Here is a 21,950-nt window from a genome sequence, read left to right as displayed (position 1 = left end):
AGCCTACTTATCATTTGGAAAGTAGGTAATACAGCTAATATAGACACTTACAGCATGTGTTGCCTTTATTATAAACCCTATAAGGCTTTTAATTTTTTGCGGCTCCAGATTTGTTTCTTATTTTTTTGGTCCAATATGGCTCTTCCAACATTTTGGGTTGCCGACCCCTGGTCAAGGGTTTCCAGACCCACTCCTCGAGGGGGCGTAATCCAACCCGGAATTTCAGTCCAACCTGGCAGACGTCGCTTTCGCCTGGAATCTTACTTTCACGTTCTTATCTTTTACTGCTTGATAGGAAAGAAAACCTGGCTGGATCACAGCTCTAGAGGTCTGGATCTGGACAACCCCTTATTCAAATCGCTTGTCTTGTGTCTCCGCAAAGGATTACAGGAATTTATATTCAACAGCTTGCTTTTTACAACACTATTGTCCAATATCCTCCTGTTTTAATGGCCTGCAGAAGCGGTACTAATGAAGACTTGATGGGGTGCAAGTCTCTTTACACAACCACGTTTTCACGGGTTCTACTTTATTTTTCCATGCATGTTATTAATTCACTTCTTTTTTTTAAACTTTCTCCATCTACGTTTTTACAGGAGTCCCTGGCTCCAGGCCAACCTCCTCGGCTGTAACTAAAGAACTTTAACGTTTACCACGAAGCTTCCTCTGACATGTCTCATTACCTATGTGATGTGTCTTTTCCTTCCTCTCGGGTAGCACAACCAGGTTGTTATTTTATTGATAACTTAGTATTTATATCCAGCTTGACCCACATCTGTTTGTTTAATCACCATGAACACAAATGAAACCTAAAACTGTCGACTCGGTGGGCATTTCTAGTAAAACTGATCACTGTATCATCATGCTTCATATTACAACATTATGTATTTACTTGTCATAAAAATGTAAGTTCAAACACCGTAACATCTTTATTAAGCAAACATCATAAATAAAAAAAGTGCATAGAAAAATTAAATGGGTTTAGAAATATGTATACAAATATTTACAAACTTAAGGTTTATTTGTACATGGTAACAAAGACTTAAATTTAAAGATCACATATTTTCTCATTTTTATTTCTTTTACACTTACTTTAAAATAACCTACTATATATATTTATATATATATTTATATATGCGTGTGTGTATATAACATACAGCTTTCTTAACAGATTCTGGGAGAGATGGTCGTGACAAGGTTTTAACTAGTGCTGCGCAGTCTACATCTCAAACACACACACACACACACACACACACACAGGCACACACCCCTCACACTACAGGATATTAAAACCGACGGCACGTGTATTCTCATCCTCTCTTTTGCATCAGTATTCCCAAACATCTGTATGGACAGCTGAGGTAGAATAGGAGTAGGGAGTGACTCTGCTCTTGTCAGACAAATGATTGACAACTAAATCTGGGTTCCATCCCAGTGATTGGACATGCATGAAAGAAAAAGCGGATTAAGAACGATATAAAACATGATGGGAATTTGCTCCAATATCACAGAAAAGGAGAAAAAAACAAAACAACCAATAAACAAAAGCCAAAAACCAACATAAGATGATGATGGGCTTGGGGAGGCTAACAGTGCTCAGGTGTCAAAACCGTCAGTAATCAACATTACAAAAAAATATATTTATAAAAATTATTCTTTAAAAATTACTGCTTAGGACAATACAGATCACAGGGGCCCGGGTGCTCGACACCACTGGCCCAAAAGAAAGTTCAAGTAAATTAGTGAAAGCAGGGACATAATTCGTCAACAAACAAAAATAAGAATAGGGGGAGCTCTTCTAATACGATTAACTGCCAACTTTTGTACAAAGCACAACCATTAAGCATTAAAAAATAGAATTCTAAACAGGAATAAATAGAACGACCAATTTGAACAGTGTGATTTCTTTTTTTTGCCTCATCACTAACAGCACTGGACATGGACTAAGAACATCATCTAACATTCGTATTTAAGGTGCTGAATGTTTTCTCAGCTCTGTTGCACACTGTTTATTGCCACAACAGACTGTTCTCAACAGGCCTGTGGCAGGAGCCGAACACACACGTACATACCGGTACACTCAGTGGCAATGCTTTACACCCACCAGTGCTCTCCCTGATCAAGAGGATAGTTGCAGCAAGTTCCCCAAAGTTGCCAATTAGCTTCTTCGCCTTTTCTTTTCGTTGTTGCTGTGGTCGGCGCAACAAACTGCGGGGCAGTAATGTATTATTGCAACAGGCAACGAGCATCTGGTGTGAGAGTAATAAAATAGAATGTTTAAAAACTGATCACCGCAATACTTTACTTTTGGCTTGGGTAGTGTTTGCTACATATACTGTACATCAAGAAAGCGTCTTAAAGACACGTTTCTGAGTATCAAATGGAAGCCAAGAAGTTAACTCAGAGCAAGAGCAGGTGGGTGAAAGACAGCAGATGTGTGGCCTTAACTGGAAAAAAGTAGCAGAGGACGATACAAGTCCAACACAAACTGTCTCAGCAGGGTGGATAAACAGACAATTTCCTGATTATAGTCCATCCAGAGTCTTTAAATATAGTTCAAAGCTTAGCACCATGGGTTTGAGTTTCACAAAATAAAGATCTAAAAAGAACTAATATTAATGCAAGTGGTGAAACAAGCCAAGATAAAAACAGAAAAAGGAAGGACCGGGTGACTGTGTGGCTCAGAACCAGACTTCACCGCCACTGGACTGTCTTGTTCCCACCACTGGGAACGGAGCCAAGTTAGAAGCAGATTTTAGAATAAACACTGAGCTCCCACCCCACTAAACATGAGTTAAACAAATAAGGCTTGATGTGTGTGTTAGAGAAACATCATCCAGACTGACGGAAACCCCCTACCCTTTGAATATCCTGTGAGCGTGTGCACAAAACCACTTCCTCAGCAAAATGAGCGGTACCAGCTGTAATCTGATCTTGCAGGCACATGAATCAGGCAACAAGTTTTTACATCTTGTCTTCTATTTAGCGTCTCCTTCCCGTCATAAAATGTCCGCCTCACCTCTGAACCGCCAAATATTGCTTAACGGCATCATAGTGGCAAATTCCCCTCCCGTGCGGCCTGCCTGTGGCCTCCCCAAGCCCAATCCAGTGCCACCTTATTTTAAGGCTTACTAGTAAACACGATCCTCTCCTTTATGTGCGAGGGCTGCCTCAGTTCAGGAAACGGCGGCATCGTCGGGCCCCGCAGTTACAGTTGAGTTTGTTGCTGGCGTCTTCAATAGGGAATTTGTAGTCATAGGTGAGCTCCTCCCCTCTGTAGATCTTTCGCAGGGCAAAGATGACGATATGTTTCCGGCCTTCGACATTGATCACTCGAGAGTAGCAGTTGGGTTCGCAGGAGTGGTTGATGAACCTTGCTGCGTTGCCATGCATCGTTGCGTCCACCACATCAAAGTCATCAATACGAAACATGTAACAGCCGATCCCCTGCAGAAAGAAAAGGCCTTGGGTATTATTTATGCCTGTCTAAGGCATAAATAATGGCTTCTTTCCTCTAGACTGGACTTAAATATTCTGCTAAAGAAATCATTTTCTATTAAAATTAGTTGAATTAGTTTTCTCACAAATACACCCACAAGATAAAGTAAATCTAGTCCAGTTGTCTAGGTGTCAAGTGCCTCGTTTTCAGGAGCAGGGAGGATGCAACAGAGAGAGGGAAGGCAAACGCCAAGAAGAAAAAAAGAATTTGGTGTCCTTCCTTTCATGGAGATGAGCTAACTCAAAAGGTAAAACAAACCAACCTTGCTGTCGTAGTACTTCTCTCGTTTGTCCGTCAGCACTGAGCGAATGACGATACCGGCGTATTCAATAACCATTTCCCCCGCTTCAATGTTCCTCTTGCAAAAAAGACCACGGCCGTGAATGGCAGACCTGCAAAAGACATCGAGACAGACAACAGAACGTCAGAACTACTTTCATTTACGTCTTGACTTGAACTGCTAAATGTTTTATCAGCGTAGATCTACTCACCTGTAGACTCCAACAGCCTCTTTGGATGTCTTTTCCAGATGTCTGAAGCGCATTGCCATAGGCAACTCCAAACTAGTAGCTCGCCTAAAGTTAAAAAAAATAAAAATATATGTATATATATATATATATGATTTGCTATTTATTCTTCATCACTCTCTTTAACCTATTAATACTGACCTTGTGGACTTCAAAAGAACCTCATCTTCTTCATCATCATAAGGTCCAATATCAGGAAGCTGTCGATGTTGAGATGCCAGGAAATTAAAAATGTCAAAGGTGGACTTCCTGTTGGCAGAACAAGATAAGGTGGTTATGTCGTGGTTAAATGCCCCGCCCTGTATTTTGGTTAGATTACACACCTCAGGTACATCTCAGAGCGGGCACAGCCGCTGGGGTTGACAGGAAGGTCGTCCTCCTGACTGAACTGTTTAAAAAAACGGAAGATATGTCGCTGACATCGGTGGGCCCCTTGGAGTTGCTCCAGCAAGTAGACCACTGCATCGTGGACCAGGCCCAGCATGTAAGCGCCGGTCATGCCGTGACACGTCAGAGGTCTCAGCCTAGCGAGTGCTCGAGCCTCCTGCACCCCGTCAATCACTGCTTTCCAGGCCACTGGATGAAAAGTGGAGAAAAATACACAAATGTGAGTGAATAAATAATAATAAATCTTATTTAATCAGAAAAGGATGATGTCCAATCACTGAGATGTTTGTAAGGGATGTTCAGATGGCCATACCTTCGATGCTGTCTGACTCCACACTAAATCCATCATCACTGCTTATTTCAAATCTCAAGTGTGGCTGGTCTCTCTTGGTGGGGCATTTGTCATCCTCATCTGATGGTGGCAGTTCATCATCAGAGGCTGAAGCGGCACCTGATAACAGGCAAGTCACAACCTATCTTTACCACTGTTCTCTGGTATTATTTCCACGAATGATGCAAATCTTAATTTAATCTTAATCGTACCACAGTATTTATTCCAGTCTGTCAGATTGCTGTGTCCCACTGGTTCCCACGTGTGCTGTTTCCCTTGTTCACCCCGATTAATGTAATCCCAGGGCTCTGATCTAAAAGGAAAATAAAAGTAACAGTTTTTCAAAAAGATCAACAAAGTTTTAATTGATACCAATTGAAGCCCTATTAACGATAGATTAAAATTGTACCCTGAACTGTCAGAATCACTTATATGTTCCTCCTTGAAGTCATCCAGGTTCAGCACTCCCTTCACTGTGGGGGTCTTGATGCGCACTCCTGAAGCCCTGCCGCTGGAGATGCTTGGAAAGGCGGGTCTGCGGCACTCTTCTTCCTCAACGATGGGCTCAGCTTTCAGGAAGTCAACTTTAGACTTCTTTGACACGATGCGATCTGAAAGGGAAGACACTCTCTTCATGCGAACGTGGGTCCGGGGCCGGGGTGCGGGGAGAGGTGCCGGGTTTGTCGGGGATGGAGAGCGAGGCAACGCCGTCGGTTCTGGCTCAACCAACAGGCCGGGAGGCAAAACCAATGAGGAAGGGCTGAGTGTCTGGAGCCCACTCCATTTGGGGGTGTAATTACCCGCCATTGCTTGATTGATGATAGCCTGGGCGCTTTCAGCAGGACTCATGGAGGGATTCTTTGTCAACGTTGCCGGTTGGTTTGAACCTTTAGAAGTTTTGGATTTTTTGGACGCACTGGGGTCCTTCTTTTTCTTACTTTTCTTCGATTCCGGGCCTATTTCATCTCTTGCTGCTTTGGAATGCTTCCTTGGTTTTTTCACATTGATTAATTCCACGGCACCATTGCTGTTTTGAGTAAGAAGCTGTGTGATTGCAGTTGTGTTCTCAGCCATGGGTGGGACTGACGGAGCAACTGACGGAGGAACTGCCTTTGCAACATTGGCCACAGGAGGTGAAGCGGTCATGTTACCGGCTGCTGCCAGCGTAGCCGACAGCGCGTTGCTTTGCAAAAGGCTTGCAATCTGGGTCACACAGTTGTAAGATGGGGAATTGGGCATTGGCAAATGGAAAGTGTTGGTTTCTGTGCTTTTCACAAAGATTTGTCCAAGACGGTTCACCAGCAGGACGTGTGGGGTGGGATCTACGTTGGGACCACCTACCTCCTTCACGGTGAGAATAGCATGTCCAGGAAAGGCCTGGGGAACCACTGGCTGTTGGGGTTCTAGAGCTGGCCTTGGTGCAGAGAAGTTGATAGAGATCATGTGTCCACAGGGAGAGTCCTTCTGCACAGATGAGGAACTGTAGCCATTTAAAATGAGGGGAGCAGAGTTTGTTTGGGCTGGTGTTAGAGCAGTGGAACACGATGCTGACAGCCCACTGAGAGACAAACCTGATGCGGAGGAGGTCACAATGGTGACAGCTGGAGTCCCCAATGGCTGTGTCTGAGTGGAGTGGACGGGAAGCGTGACTGTTCCACAAGTTTCAGTCGCTGGGGGGCATGTTCCTGCTGCAGCTAACAGTGCTGGCTCATTTTGGGGGGCGGCATTTAACAGTGGTTGCGTAACATCTCCAACAGTACTGAGGGTGGTTAGTTTAGTCGACAAAAGCTCCATGCACGGTACGCTTGTTGAGTCTTGAGACGGTGTTACAGGTTGAAGCGTGATGCTTGTTAAAGCCGGCTGACTGAGTCCTGGCAAACAGGAATACATCTGCAGCGAGTCCACAATCCCTTGAGGTTGATTCTGTTCTGCTGAGATTAAAGGGGTGGATTGAAGAAGATCCAGGAGAGTACCCTGGTTATTATTGGATTCTCTTGTATTACCTGTGTTCAATAGCATGACAGAACCCTCAGTAGATGTTGAATTTTGAGGCTTACAAGCCTCAGACTGTTGGGCATCAAGCCCTGTACCTTCTCGTAAAGGAGTTGTTTCAGTTAAATGTGAGCTGGTGTCACATTCCTCAAGAAGAAGAGGTGTTTCAGAGGTGAACTCTAAACTTGGACCCTGGAATAAGGCCTCAGAATAAGAGGTCTCAGGCACATTTGTGAGTAAGGTAGGCAGAGAATCTTGAACGAGAGTAGGAAGCACAGATTCCTGATTTTTCAAAGGAGTGTCAGAGCTTTTCTCTTTCCGTGCAAAGTTTGTGGAACTGCGTGGAGAAACAAATGATGGGATGGAACCATGACATGAAAATGAATCTGCGTGCTTATCTTTAGAAGATGCCTCTGGAGCCACACTGTGAACAGGCTGCCTTTCACTTGCGGGGTCTGATTCGGCAGTTCTTTTGTTTTTCAAATCTTTTACTTGGATCCGGGCCTGATCAGAACCCTTAACTTTCTGTGCATCATCATTTGTTGCCAAACTTGCATCACTCTCTGTACCATCATCTACGCCATCCAGCTGCGCCATAGGCCGTGAGGAAGGTGAGGAAGGAGACTTGGATTGATCCTTTGATCCAGGACAGGTGACTATCGTTCGTGAGAAATCAAAGTAGTGCTCCATGTCATCGTCTGAAGACGAATTGGCCAAATCGTCCCTGGCAGCAGATCGTGGCAGACTGGCGACAAGAGTCTTATTCTTGTTTTGAGCTCTACCCCAGAATTCTTCCTGATCATCACCCTCCACCACGATCTGCCCCTCACAGTTCATTGCCACGCCTTCATTCAAGAGCGTTTCCTCAATCTCCAGCTCTGCTCTCATCCCTTGGCCAAGACTAATGCTTGGATCTTTGTGGAATGAACTGTATGAAAATTCTCCCTCGCCCTTCGGTTGATCCAGGTCTCCTTGTGGGGATGTCCCATTTGCTGGAGAGACATCCTCTGGCTCTGGCGATGCCAAAAAGTTGTGTGGGACCTCAACTGAGTCTGACTGGCTTAGATCAAATGACAAGCGGCTTCTTGGGAGATGTATAGATGAAGAGAAATTAAGATTTGGAGAGGGAAGGCTGCCTACACTATCCTGCCAGGCAGACTGAGGAATGAAAGATGAGGTGCAATGAGTCTTTGTATTCCCAGGGCACCGGACTGAGGAAGCACTTCTACCTCCAACTGCGCGGGATGAGGGAGAACTGGTCGAGTTGTCGGTAGCACCAAAGAGTGGGGACGAGGGAAGAGAAGATTTTCCTGCACGGACACTCAATTGTCCGCTCAGGGGGCTGAGTGGAGGTGGTGGAATATGACCACGAGGGCCTGGCGTCTGTGAATGTGGGGGGTAGCGGCGAGGCCTTCGAGTTTCCTCCAGATCGCTTATGGTTAGTATGTGGTGGGGTTTCAGCTGGGCCAGTCCTATGACAACAGAACAAAAAATGATTTCTATGCTGATCAACAGATTATGTGAGCTAATGGACATATTTGTAGCAAATAATCCCATGAATTTATATTTTACCTGGGGATGGCAGAGGTCGGGACAGTCCTCCCGCCGGTCTCCTGGTCTGGGAATAGCTCTGAATCTTTGGCCTTGCATTCTGATCTGACTTATGTGGGTGTCCTGGGACAAAGGTTTCCTCAATGGGGGTTTGAGCTTCTGTCGAGATGGCCCTTTTTGCTTCAGCTTCTAAAGATTGATTTATCAAAAATGTTGTGACTTTATTACTATCTTTATGTATAACACCACTACCCAACATATTATGGATTTTAAAATGTACAAGCACACACCTGGTAGTGGGCAGGGGCTGTGAGCAATGGTGTGATTGTCTCCATTATTGGGCAAATCCTCAACTGGCTTCTCAGGAACAACAGGCCGAAACTCTCGGACGGTACATGTGTATCTGCACCTGCGCAGTGGATTTACTGTACTCCAGTACCAACGAGAACACCTAAAGAGAAGATAAACAAAGTTTTACAGATGATCCTATTCCATTATCCAAGTTCAATGAGCAACCAAATTAAACCGAGCTTACTGGAATCCAACAGGACACAATTTTCCTTTGACAGCTGAGAGTTCGGTCAAAACACCGAGCCTTTCAATCTGGAAGGAACCTGAAAGTGCAAACCAAATATGAGTTAAATATCCACTAGTTAATAATTAAAAAGGAAAGCAAGAATAACGATAATGGCATTACCGATCATCACATTAATCAATTCTGGTTCCAGCCCGGTCAAGAATTTTCTGCGCAGGCTGATGCCCTCAAAATCGACATACACCCTGCGGTTTACTTCAAATTCTTGTCCAGTTATCATCTGTGAAAAAAAAAGAAAGATATTAAGTGACACTCAAATTCTAAGTCTCAAGTAACAAACACTTTGATGAGCAGAAGTTACCTTGCCGCTGATGAGATGTCTGTGTTTGTAGCAGTAGACCTTCTTATCATCCTGGAACACGCAGTGACGGGAGCGGGCGCACATGAAGTGATAGTTGCTTTGACAAGATGTCAAGCAGCATCCCACAGTGGCACCAGTCTTGTTGCAGCGCTCACATCGCTGAGAAGTTAGAATTGAATAGAGGAAAGGTGAAGGAGGGGCTAACATTTATGTCGAAAGTAGGTTTGAGGGTAAAACACTTTTTTCAGAAAAACAAAATAAATGTCAATATTGAAATTACAAGATAAAAAGAATGATTAACAGAAATGAAATTTACCATCAGGCGTCCCCTTGCCACAGCACTGTGGACATGGAGAAGAGAGCCATTTTCCTCCTCAAACACCTCAGCCGACCACAAAGAGCAGTTCACATGAGCCCACTCGTTTTGGCCCAAGTACAGCAACCTGCCTGCTTCCTATGGAGAAACATCCCAAGGAAACATGAGAATCCCATCCAATGAATAATCTATGTTGCTCTCACATCTTTAGCGTTACGTACATTGGGCTTTAGGTCTCCGTATTTTTGGCACAGGGAGCACTGTCTCTCATCATCATCATTACACCATCCAGTGTCAAAATCAGCTTTTGAAAGTCGGCCTCTTTTCCCTGCAAACACACAAAAGAGTCAACACTGCAAAAAGAAGAATTTGCAGAGTTCTTATCTTGTTCCATGACAGACGTACCTTTGAGCCTGACAACCCTGCTTGTTCTAAAGTGGTTCTGGCTAATTGGCCCCCCAGACATCAGGTTAAGAGTCTCTTCATCTTTTACATCCGAGCTCTGTTCACTGTCCTCCTGCAGGAGCCCCAGTGGAGCCTCCGATGTGACCTCTTCCCTCTCCTTCCACTGTGCATAAATGTGCTCTGTTGTGGGAGGCTGAACAGCACTTGAGAGCATTCCTCTGTCAATGAAAGAATTCAAGAGTTTGACACATAATAAGCGTTTCCATTTCTACTTTCTATGCAGCAACACAAAATTTCCGACATGTATGCAAGTCTGAATATCATCTTTCAACTCACACTGGCAAATCTTTGGTACGAGGGTTCCACAGCTTTGGGTCCTGACTGTTGAACCAATTAAAGACCTCTTCGAGGAGCTAAACGGAAAAGAGAGGTTACATTAGTCAGTTAAATAAATATTTCTACATTTTAAACTTTCTGGTTTTCCCACTAGTAAAATGTTTTTTTTTTTAAAGTTTACAGTCAATTTCAATTATTCCACCACACTAAATTTAACCTTTAAGTAGTAAGAGCGTGCAAGGGCAGTTGGGCGCTGCTCCTCTGGAAGATCTTCCTCCTGCTCGAGCCTCTTTCGCACCACGTGTACCACATCTTCATGGAACGTTTTCTAACAAAAAACGAAAAAAAAATATAGTTGAAAATCGTACCTCTTACTGATAAATTATAGGTGCATTCATCAGTTACTTACACATTGACATTTTTAATAACTTGGACTGTATGCATCAGAGTAAATTTGGTTAATACAGGCTTATGTTTTTGAAACGTAGAGAATTATAGTGACTTTTTATTTTACACTTCCACTTGTAATGATTTATTTTAGCTACCAAATACCACTCAACAACTTTTTATCTGTTTATCTTATTTATCTGTAAATAAAGAAGACAGAGACCACACAATACCAGGTTAAATAATTTTATACTGCAATACTCACAATAACCCAACTAAGTTTGAATAACAATATCTACACTTCAATTACATATGTTATTCTAAAGGATCCATCAGATGTGGTGTGTGGGAGCACAAGGACAGTATAACTGATAAGTGTTAAAACGATTAGTGACTCGGGTTGCTCACCAATGAGGTGTAAAGGCCTCTGTCAAACTTCTTCCCAACAGCCCGCAGGTCACAAGCTGGTTGTCCTTCTAATCTGGTGTCAGGATCAACCACCTTTTCACACTAGATCAAACAAAAATACGTAGATATATTTAATATAATGCATAAGTATTAGTATAAAATAACAAATAACAATTAAATCCTGATAATCTGTCTGTCATGGAGGCTCCCATACCTGAGAACAGGTGACAAGGTGCTGTGTGAGGGTGGAAGAAAGCAGGCAGGCCAGCACTTTTTCCACCCCCGCCCTGAGCTCGATGTAGAGCAGCTCTCTCCAGGCGCTCGGCTGCGTCACACTGCACGGTCGGCACGAATACACAACGCTCTCAGGCAAGCTCGACAGGATCTCATACAGCTCATCTAGAAAGATTTTATGATTTCACAATGATGGATAAAGAGAATACTTGTTAATCTCATCATCTTTTCATTTTAAAAAGGGAATTTTGCCAGCAATGTTTTCAGTAGAAAATTACTGTTTTTTTCCCTTCAATTGCATTAAATAAAAATAAAATTACCTGTTAGATCCTCACACTTGGCATGAACCCAGTGGTTACAAGTACCGCACTGCATCATCTGACTGTCATAATCATTGTCCTCGTAGCACTTGAAGCAGATGGGACAGTAGTTACCTTATAAGAGAAAGATGCATTCAGAAGACATGAAACTCTGTTAGATGAGCTGTGTTGGTACATAATCATGGAGGTCAACTCGTGTTTTTACTCCTCACCCATTTCAAACAGTTTGGAACAGTCTTGACAGAGTCCTTTTTCGTGGTTCCAGTCAATGTCCCAACTTTTGCCAGGTGTGACACCACAGCTTTTACACCTGATGCAAGTCACACAGACCTGCAGACGCCAGCAGGTTAGCGCTACATCCTGAGAGTGTTTACAGTAAACCGAAGAAGCGCACACCTACCCAAGTTTTCCTCTTCTTATTTTGCTTCGGATAGCTGGGTCCCAGACAGGAAGCATGATAGCAGTTCTGACATCGCTCACATTCCAATAATGGCTGAGGGAGACACACAATCCACTTATACCACAGCTAAGAAGTACAGATATGTACAAAAGCTGAAAAAAAATCAAATTACCTTCGAGTTTTTATTTTTTCTGCCGCACACGTGACAAAACCTGCAGCGGCGACAGCACCAGTTCTCCTTGTTTTCCTCAGACGGCCGCTCTGCCGGTTCGAGGCAAAAGCGGTGGAAAGGCTCACAGCACACTTGGCAATGCAGCATCTGCCAAAATCAACATATCAAAATTATGATCACGTCTCTTAACTCAAAGATAATGTATGGTTTGGTCATTTCTGATGTATAAATTAAGGATTTAAATTATTTACTGTACTGTTGTATGAGTGTTTGTTTGGCCCACTGAGACTGTTCTACGTTTTATAATTTTATTGGTCTGATGTGTTTAAGCGGCATGAAGCTCGTGGGAGCGGAAACCCCCCCATAAAAAAGCCGCACCGCTATATAAACTGCGGGGTTTGACGCATGGGGAAAAAAGTGGCAGCTTATACAACGAAAATTACATTAATGGCTTTACTGTACCTGATATAACCGTGAAAAATTTAAATTCTTACCTCATGTTGGCCTTTACTAGCACAAAGGAAGCAGACATAGGGGGGCATGAGTGGTTCAGAGGTTAATATACTTAAGCCACCCATATTCCAGACATTCTCCAAGGTACAATCCTCCTGTAATGAAAAACACCATACACACTTCTTAACCGACATAAGAACCTGTGGTTACTGGCATCATTCCTGGGTCTGACAATCAATATCTCAGACAACATAGAGGCTCGTATAATCGTTCAAATGTCAGTTAGGAGTTAAGCTGAATGACAGAAATAAAACACAGTACACTTAAGTGTATGACCTCGAAGGTATTTAATGGAATAAGAAGGTGCACAGTGACCTCTAGTGGATAAAATTGTTACATCGATGGGTGGAATTTCCTGAAAACCAAGTAAATGAATGTGGAATTCCAGGTTTTAGGATAAAAATGTTAAAAATCTTTATTACAATTTTAATTAAATCCGTGTGTTGTTAGTAATAATAAAAATGAATGGCACTGGAACCACACAACTCCTGAATTTTGGAATAAACTGCGGCAATTGACCTACCTTGAAGTCAACCCTGATTTTGTGAGTAGGTTTGGAACACTCAACATTTCTCTGCTCAAACCCGTGTGCCAGGGCAGCCAGGACACTGGGAGGAGTCTGTTCCAAAGGACCCTGCGATACAGCCATAGCGTGAGTGTTAACCCCTTTAACTACACATTCTCAGACATGTATTGTTTCCTCTCAATTACCAAGACAGAAGTGGCTGCTCACAACTTTATAGTCTTTTACGAAATGTCATGTTACTAAGGGCCAAAGAAAAGAAAGAAATGGAACAACACAATCTTGCCTCCAAGTTTGCTGCTCTCATGAATCTGCTGCCTACAACCAATAGTTCTCAATGCTCATGATAAGCACAAAATACCAATTTACACTTAATGCCTTACTAACAATTTCGTAAAGTACTGTCTTGATTCGACCGTTTACTTTTAATTTTATTATAACATTATACATAATAAAGGGGTAATTACACTAACCAAGCTCATTTATTGATAGATACAAATTGCGATAAAGAAGACAAAGTTCAACTCAACACTAATAAGACTGAGAGGTCAGTTACCTTTTCAGGTTTACGTCGACTAGGCAGACCTCGATGTGAACTGGACTTCCGATGCCTGACTTCGTCGTCTGAAATGTCTCCAAGGAACCCATCGAGTGACACAAAATCTATGGAACACAGAACAAAATTTCAACAAAACACATTAATAACAGGGACATTACAATCGAAAAAGTCAAGTATTTACACATAAGAGTTTAGAAGTCATGTAACCAGCCTTTGGTACACCCTGGGACAGCTATTGATAATTATATGCCTTGTTTGCATTTTATTACCTTCGCTAAAACGGGGCCCAGTTCCTCTTTTCCTGGCTGGCGACGAAGCGCTTTCAGCTTTATCGTCAAAGTCCGAGTCGTAGTCCACGAGGTCGAAGTAGACACGAGGCTTCACAACTCGTTTAGGCTGTTTCCTGACGGACGGGCTGTGGCCGTCGCCTTGGACACCAGATGGAGAGTCAGCACCTTCGTTGAATTCATCGTTGCTGGAGTGGCCCCCGCTGAACGACAGTCGTCGGCGCTTGGAAGACCCTGTGAAGAAATAAACGGACTGTGAATGTCCTGTAACTGAGGCCCTAGAGGTAAATACAATGGTTTCTGTAAACACCAGAGAAAAACCTGCCTTTAGGTGCTGCTCTTCCACTGAGTCTGCGTGCTTTTCTCTCTTCAATCTGATCACATCTCTTATACCTTGTGGGAGAAGAAATGATTTCAAAAACTTTGTAAAGGCTCTCAGAGTTGTCAAAAGCTAGGGAGCAAAGGAAAAGTCCAAACTTACACACAACACTGTCGTTTGGTGTTTGGACCACCGAATTTGGGTTTGTCGAGGCAGTTTATGCACTCGCCGCAGTCGTCTTCTGTGTTGCAGCCTTTGCAAACACCACACCTCCGAGACCGATAACCGAATGGCCCAAGTCCTTTCCGCTTAACAAAACCCGACGGCTTCTTGACCTTAGCGACCTTCAGATCAGACAATCCTGGACTGTCTGACTCTGATGGAGAGCCAACATCTGCAACAAGAATCAACAAACATCAGCCAGATATTCTCTGCTCAAATATCATCAGACTGCTGCAGCGGCAGAAAAATGCAAAAAATTTGCTTTGTTTTAAGGAATATCGAGGACCTTCTGTTCAATAAAAAGATTAGAGTCAAAACAAAATTGGCTCATTTATAATAACTGCACTTAAAAACAATTTGTGGTTAATAAATTAATTCTTCAGAGAGAACAAGATGGTGCTCATCTGAAATTTTCATTTGTCATTGTTAGAAATCTAGTAAAATCTCCAGTAAATATACAAGAAAATTCTGGAATAACAAAGCTGGAAAGAGTTTTTAGAGACAAATACCCAACGAGAGTTTCGTTAACACTACCTTTAGCAACTTCCGAAGGGGAAATGCCGGTTCTTTCATGAAGAGGCAAGGCGCTAAGCCTGGGAATGTCATCCTGCACTAAGGCCCGAGGCTGTCCCAGCACCACCGATGCGGCCCGACACACGTGCTTGATCCGAGGACCTCCTGCTCTACGGAACTCCTGGCACAGTGGGGAGATGAGCTGTGGCTGCAGACAGGATTTCAACCGTCTAATTTCACAATTGATTTCCGCGTGTCTGTGCTACTTGGCTTTTCTGGCTTTTTTTTACATGTACCTGTGTCGGCTCCATTTTGACTGGAAGATCAGCGTCGAGCTGAGTTTTCTGTTTCCTCCTCTGCCTCTTCGTCACATCTCGGGGCCTGGCGCCAGGCGAGCCCGACAGCAGCTAAAATGGGAACAAAAGACAGGCTCACAGATTCTGAAGACCCCAGTGACTCCTGTCAATACAGCAGTATTTACACACGGAGCCTCACCCCGGATGATTTAAGCTGTTTTTGCTGGTCAATCTTAATTAGCTGGACTTTAGCCTTCCTGAGGAGATTCAACATTCTTTTATTGGCTCCAGTCAGTCGCGCTCTTTGGGAAGCTACCCTCTCAGCAGAGTGAAGATAATCAGGTTCACCAATGCCTGAGTTCCGTTCCAACAGCAGCTCTCCTGCAGAGAAACCAAATTACTAGTCCAGAAAAAGTAGACGTCTACTTGGGAAAAACAGGAGCATTTCAATCATCTTAATTACCCGAATCATGTTGGAGCGTTCCGCGTCGCACTATGTCCTCTGTCTTCCTGTGCTGAAGTGTGAGAGACTTGGAGTTCATGGTCCTGACGCACACTGAGACTTTCCTGACCACGCCAGGGGAATCGAGGTCTTCGATCTTGAGCTTGGATTTGTCCTTCTCTGTGGACGTGTCCCGCTGCCTGAGGCTGATGCTCATGGCTTCATCATCGAGCCCCTCTGCCAGATCAATGGGAGGCAGAGGAGGCTTACTCGCGCCCTCGGTCTCTGTTGTGGTTTTGCTTTTGGAAAAGGACAAATGTGTCTTCTTGAGCTTCTGATAAAGGCTGAGAGGAGCGGTTTGCTTTTTAAACTTGGGGGAACTTTTCTTTTTGTGAATGTCCTGCAGCTCAGTAGACAGGTCAGTGGGATTATCAACCAGCGTGGATAAAAACAGATCCTCACAGGTGCTGTCCAGACTTTTGTCCAGTGTATTCATTTCTTTGCAAGGCTCTTCTGGCACCTGCCATCTGAAACTAGAGTTCTTCAGTAGAGATTTCTTCTTCTCGCTTTTGTCGTCAGAAAACAGGCTGCCAGTGATATCGAGGGTGTCGTCCAAATCCTGAGCTGAAAACAGATCAACGTCCAGTTGGGCTTCACTCAGAATGTCCTCCTCATCGATTGGCAGGATCGGGGAGATGGCTCTGCACGTCCCCTCATCTCTCTTCCTCCCCTGGCGCAGTTGCAGCCCAAGCTGTAAACCTTTCTTCGGAGAGCTTCTCCTGGGCAGCACGGACATTCCGGCATCATCCATGAACCTCTGGGGTGTCTTAATCACGCGCGACGACCGGGCGCTGACGACAGGCATAATGAAGTGCTTGATGTTTTTGACAAACTTGGATTTGGCGGGGTGCTGATTCACCGCATCCGCTTGTCCCGCGTCCACTAACGTGTCCGTTTCTTCCTGCTTCAGAATCTCGTTCTCCAGCCCCAACTCTATCAGTTTAGAAATGATTTTTGCCTGCGGCTTTGGGTCTTTAGACGTCAATAACTGAAGGCCTGGTGGTTTCTTCTTGTGTTTTTTCTCCACACCTATCAGTTTGGGACTCGGGGCCAGGGAGATGTCTTCCAGGGGTGGGGAAAGATCACCAGCCATCACGCCCATTTCTGCACTGTTTTCAGACGAATTAAGGGGGGCAAATTTGCCATCTTTGCTCCTGTGCCTGTGTTTTTGCCGCTGGCCAATCAAATTTTTGCGCCTCTTTTTCAGCCTTTTGGGAGATCTCTCTTGCGGGCACTGCTCTTTAGGATCACTTTCTTGAATTTCTGGCAGTACAGCTGCTTGACTTTCTGGCTCTGGAGTTTGTTGTCCATCTATCAGCTGAATGTCTGTTTCCTCTTTCACTAGCGGCTGTATCTGTACCTCTTCTGCTGGCACTGGGTCCTGTTTGGCTTCTGATTGTGTGGAATCTTTTGTTTCTGGAGGAGGTGCCTCAGTTTCCAGAGGCTGCGTATTCTCCTTTGGCTCAGATTCTGTGACAGCAGGTTCGACTGGAGCCGTATCTGCACTAACAGCATTTTCAGTGGGCTCGGGAGGGATAATTGGGATCTTTCTTTTAACTGTCTTCTTTTTCCCTAATTTATTATTCCTAATTCGTTTGGGTTTGGAAGGCATGGAAGGTGGCGCAGCCTGCTGGATCTGTGGTTCGGCTTCTTTCTCTTCCTGTGTAGAAACGTCAGCTGGCGCCTCTGGAAGATCATCGTCAAGCTTCACAAAGTCATCCCGAAGCTCAGGGTGACTCACACTGGCCTCTGGCGCCGGCTCCTCCACCAAAGGTTGACACGAGCTTTTCGGAAGATCACACGTTGGATCCGGAAGAGGTTCATCACCTTCCAATTCTGGAGTTTCTTCATCTTGCAAATTCATTCTTAGCTTGCGCCTCTGAGCAGCTGCTGGCTTCTGGCTGAGCAGTTTTGACTGAGGCGACTCAGAGCTTGTTGTCCTTCTCCGTAACCTCCTGGTCGGAGTGGTCTCAGCATTCAAACCCGGCGACGAATCCTCCTTAACTTCAGCTGGATCTTTTACAGCGTCCTCCTTCTTCTCAGGTGAGGGACTAACTTGCTGGATTAAAAAGGATGGTTTGGTTTTATGTTTACCAGGAGAGGAGACTTTCTTGATCTGAAGAGGCGGGATTTTACCAAAATCTGATTTGTTCGTTTCCTGCGGAGCCGCTTCCTTTTCCTGCTCAACCTCTCTCTCCACCTGCAACGTGGAAGTTTCCTCAAGTGACACATCAGCCTGCTTATTAGAACTCTTTTCCTTGCTTCTGACCTCTTCATCCAAGGACGCATCCACTTTACATTGTCTATCCGGACCTTTGGAGCTCTTGTTAACAGCTGCATCACAGGCTGACGATTGTTCCTCCTCACTCGCAGCGTTTGTGACGGTGGCAGCGTCTTCCGGAGCGAGCGTCTCGACGCCCTTCTTCAACGCTAAACTCCAGATAAATTTCTTCACTTTCTTCTTTCGGGTAGCATTCTTCCCACTGACCTGTGAATCATATTTGGGGTTTTTAATCTTTTTCAGCCGTAAGCTCGGGACCCTCATTTCGTCCTTGTCCAGGTGCGACCCGTCGCTGGTTTGTGCAGCCGAGTTCTCGTTCTCTGAGAATGACAGGTGGTTTTCTGCCGCTGGAACTTCCTTATTCAGCCTTTTGCTTTGCCTCCGTCTGTCAGTGCGCGCGGGTGGCTTGGCCTCCACTGTTGTTGCGGCCTCTGTTAGCGTCAGAGCAGCATCGCTTTTATTCAGACCCTCTGGCTCTGTCGTGTCCGAGACTCTTTTGACTCTGCTGCTCCTACGGGTGCCCGGTTGAGTCATGTCAGAACCTTGCTCTGCGACAGCTTCCTTATGCTTCAACTTCTTTGAGTTTCTTTTTGGTTGCACGGGGCTCTCGTCCTTTAGCACGTCCACCTGATCAGCTGCTGTCCTCTCTGTTGATTTTTGGTCATCATCCACACCTTTGGTGCTGCACTGGTTGACAGGGTTCGGCTTTGTGGCGGACCTCCCACGCCTTCTTGCAGGTGCGGCCTCACCTGCATGATCTTCCGTGCCATGTTTCTCCTCGGGAGGTTCACTTTTTAATTTGACATGAGCACTAGAAATCTGATCACCCTGAATATCCTTTGTTTGAGGCTGATTCTGAATTCCTCTCCTCACCTTTTTCTTAAGAGGCTCTTTTGCGTTTTTTATTTTCTTTTTGGCCACCAGTTTTATTGTAATCCTGGGAGCTGCGGCTGCAGACACCCCACTTTTAGCTTTTCGTCCTTTCAAACCCTTCTTGCAGTCCTTTGCAGGATCTGTTTCAGAAGAGGAGTCATGCATTTCCAAAGGGTTCACATCTTTTACAGGATCAGGGGGGTTAATAGCTGCCTCCAATGGTGGCACTTTGAGCAGTACCTTCTCACTCTGACGTTTCGATTTTGTGTTGCCAGCATCACCTACAAAGACAGATAATGAAGCCTTGTCAAAGATGCTCAACCTTTTAATGTTTTACTGAAAAAATGGAAGAAAATATTTCTGTCTTGCATGCTTAAGCCCAACTTTAGACAGGAGTCATTATGATTTTACCTTTGGAAGGGTTTTGCCGTGAGCATACTGGCCCTTCGGAGCCTTGTCTGTCAGCCTCAAATCCTTTGAAGTCATCACCCTTCAAAAAGTGAAAGCAGATTACGCAATCAATACTTACAGCAATGTAATATCAATTGGTTGGACACTCACAATAAAACACCACAGAATGCCATTTACATGCTGAGCATGTTCTGATAAAATCTGATATTCTGGCTCAGAGAACACTTTCTATGTAGCGTAGCGACAAGAAACACCCTTTTACATTTGACCCATCTTATTTTTAAACCAACTCTTGATGCAAACTACATGGATTCCTGATGTTTCATATTCTTTTCAGGGGAAGAGGCACGAACATCATCAAACTGTATAGCTTCTACTAACTGCATTCAAAGTAAAAAGATATGACTCAGGTGTTTACATGCAGAAATCATACTACGAAGATCTGCACGCCCAACGTGTCCTAATGTGATTAAATCTTATTCTGACGTGAAGTGAAATGAAAGTAATCAGCAGACTGTTTACATAGCAGCGTCTTATTCAGAGCAAGACATTATTTAGGTTGAAATTGCAGCATAGCTGTGCGGGTAAACAATTATACAGACAACACAAATGACAGATGTAAATATATAATGAAAAAATCCTTTTGACAGTTTACAGTATTAGATGCAATATTTTCTAGAGTTTAGCCGTGTCAAAAGATGAAACGGACATTTGAATTTCACCTGAATCCAAACATGTTGCCTCATTTATGTTGCAATGAGGCAACGTGAATTACACGTGCATTATTCACTAAATAGCTAATGCTTCTCTGGGTAACCCTCCTCTTTACTGCCCTTTAATAATGTAACTACAAGTGTTAGAGATTATTAACCAACTGCATATATTTCAAACATTAAATGCGCCGCTATTAACAAGGTTAATCAGGACGAAGACTACGCTCAAATCAAATCCGGGCTTTCTACAGCTACATCTTATAGTTAGGACCTAATGGCGTGTAAAGACTTTGACTTTAGTTAGTAACAACTGTATAACGTTAGTTGTCTTCTTCCTTTTATGCAGCAAGAGTAGAAACTGGCCATGGCACATTTCAGCACCACCATTTAAACCTGTCGTACTCTGCTTCATTAGCTAGCAGTTAGCTGAAATCTTTAAGCGCACTTCAATTCTGCCTTGTTAGAGTTGAAGTATGACCATTAAACGCTTGCGAGTTCTGTCCTTTAGAACAGTAAGAGAGCTCGTTGCGCTAACATCTGGACAACATATGAAAGAGAACGTTTAGCACTTGAGCCGCTCCAATGCTGAGCTAACACTCTCGTTCTTTGTGTTCGCTACTATTAGCATTACTGCTAACCAACTGTCCGAGCGGGCCATACATGACATGACTGCGATCCCTGTTTACAAACTGTCGCACTCGCTCAATAGCTTTTTTATTACAACCCTCTTCTCATGTTTCCAACTTCTTATATTTAAAATCACACGCAGCAGAAAATACACACTTAATGGAACTTAGATTCTGACTCCTGCTTTAACGAAGTTTGGTTTAGTGAAACAGCCCATTAAATGCAATGGAAAGCTGAACTGTGCTAACACTAGTTAGCATGCAATATTAGCTCTTCGAGCTTAACGCTAAAGTTAGCCGTGCCACGGGATGTTGACATTTTACCCAGGCATTATCCTGTCACATTGGCACGAATAATGTTTAATGTTGCACATTTTAGCATTTACAAAAAATGTGAGAAGATGAAATAAAGATACTAACTCCTGGGTGGGTTTGGGACCTCACCTCTTCACTCCCACTAGAGGTGTATCCAGCCTGGCCAAGGATCTTGTGGCTCGCCTCTATTCCAAGTAAACGCAAGTGGGACTGGTCTTCGTTTAACGATAGAACCAGGTTCGGGGGCCTTGGCCCTCCGTTACTCACATCATCAGCTTCCAAGCCTGATCGTCCGAGCTGCAATCGCTTCTCTGAGCGCAAACGACTGCGTGACGACCAAGGCCGACCGGGGAAACGACCTCTGGCCGTAGCGGTTCCACCTTGGCTTCCTACGGCAGCTGCGGTTGCTGATCCGCATCCCGCTGCCGCCATCATCGCTTCAACAACAACACCACCACACACCGACGGCTAGCAGTTAGAGGAGAGACAAGAGGGAAGGCGCGAGATGGGAGGGGGGAGGCGCAATGCAGCAAGGGAAAGTGAGTTTATTCAGCCAAGGATTTTGGCGTAGCCACCTACACATAAAACCTTTTCAAAGTCTGAATTTTGCCTCGGAGTGAGACGCTGCGGCATACGCGAATTTAATTTTAATGTAAATCAAAATAGTAGTTAGCATAGCATTTTAACTAGTCGTGGTTACATAAGAATTGAACCACCCGAGTTTTAATTCCCCCATTTAAAGGTAAAAACAAACAGTATTTAATTTGGCTTATTTTAATCACAAAGTAAACGCAACTCTGAAACAAAAAATATGCCATGTATATTAAAAATTATTT

The 21,950-nt window shown here is 44.1% G+C and overlaps 1 protein-coding gene across 4 annotated transcripts; it reads right to left on the bottom strand.

Annotated features, from left to right (window-relative positions):
• Positions 1-287: 287 nt before the first annotated feature.
• On the bottom strand, positions 288-21,625 carry kmt2bb (lysine (K)-specific methyltransferase 2Bb). 4 transcript variants are annotated; one of them, XM_011605595.2, is made up of 36 exons: positions 21,220-21,624; positions 19,461-19,539; positions 15,857-19,330; positions 15,593-15,774; positions 15,394-15,504; positions 15,119-15,305; positions 14,525-14,756; positions 14,369-14,436; positions 14,026-14,277; positions 13,754-13,860; positions 13,198-13,308; positions 12,656-12,769; positions 12,162-12,308; positions 11,990-12,082; positions 11,802-11,919; positions 11,590-11,703; positions 11,250-11,434; positions 11,036-11,137; positions 10,458-10,568; positions 10,241-10,317; positions 9,905-10,122; positions 9,721-9,827; positions 9,500-9,637; positions 9,184-9,342; positions 8,985-9,102; positions 8,823-8,901; positions 8,578-8,738; positions 8,309-8,476; positions 5,154-8,208; positions 4,957-5,057; positions 4,727-4,864; positions 4,350-4,602; positions 4,168-4,275; positions 3,991-4,074; positions 3,762-3,891; positions 288-3,447 (listed from the first exon to the last, which is right to left on the bottom strand). In XM_011605595.2, exons 1-36 carry the CDS (start codon positions 21,547-21,549, stop codon positions 3,172-3,174), a joined length of 11,487 nt encoding a protein of 3,828 aa, XP_011603897.2. In that variant the 5' UTR covers positions 21,550-21,624; the 3' UTR covers positions 288-3,171. The 4 variants fall into 4 exon arrangements, with proteins under 4 accessions (XP_011603897.2, XP_029695127.1, XP_011603898.2 ...); XM_029839267.1 differs by having other exon boundaries at positions 3,172-3,447; positions 15,119-15,278; positions 21,220-21,625; XM_011605596.2 differs by having other exon boundaries at positions 3,172-3,447; positions 21,244-21,625.
• Between the last annotated feature and the right edge of the window lie 325 nt (positions 21,626-21,950).

The sequence above is a fragment of the Takifugu rubripes genome, chromosome 7 (genome assembly GCF_901000725.2).
Source record: "Takifugu rubripes chromosome 7, fTakRub1.2, whole genome shotgun sequence".
In the NCBI taxonomy this organism is placed as follows: domain Eukaryota; kingdom Metazoa; phylum Chordata; class Actinopteri; order Tetraodontiformes; family Tetraodontidae; genus Takifugu; species Takifugu rubripes.
Note: the sequence above shows the minus strand (reverse complement) of the source record. Positions and strands in the feature narration are given on the sequence as shown.

What these genes read in the sequence shown, in the direction of transcription:
- kmt2bb (XM_011605595.2), bottom strand. Translation starts at nt 21,549, where the DNA reads ATGATGGCGGCAGCGGGATGCGGATCAGCAACCGCAGCTGCCGTAGGA. An exon ending in ACGGCAAAACCCTTCCAAAG is followed by an intron (nt 19,331 to 19,460) that starts GTAAAATCATAA and finishes CTGTCTTTGTAG; the next exon opens with GTGATGCTGGCAACACAAAA. An exon ending in TTGTGTCCTGTTGGATTCCA is followed by an intron (nt 8,739 to 8,822) that starts GTAAGCTCGGTT and finishes TCTTCTCTTTAG; the next exon opens with GTGTTCTCGTTGGTACTGGA.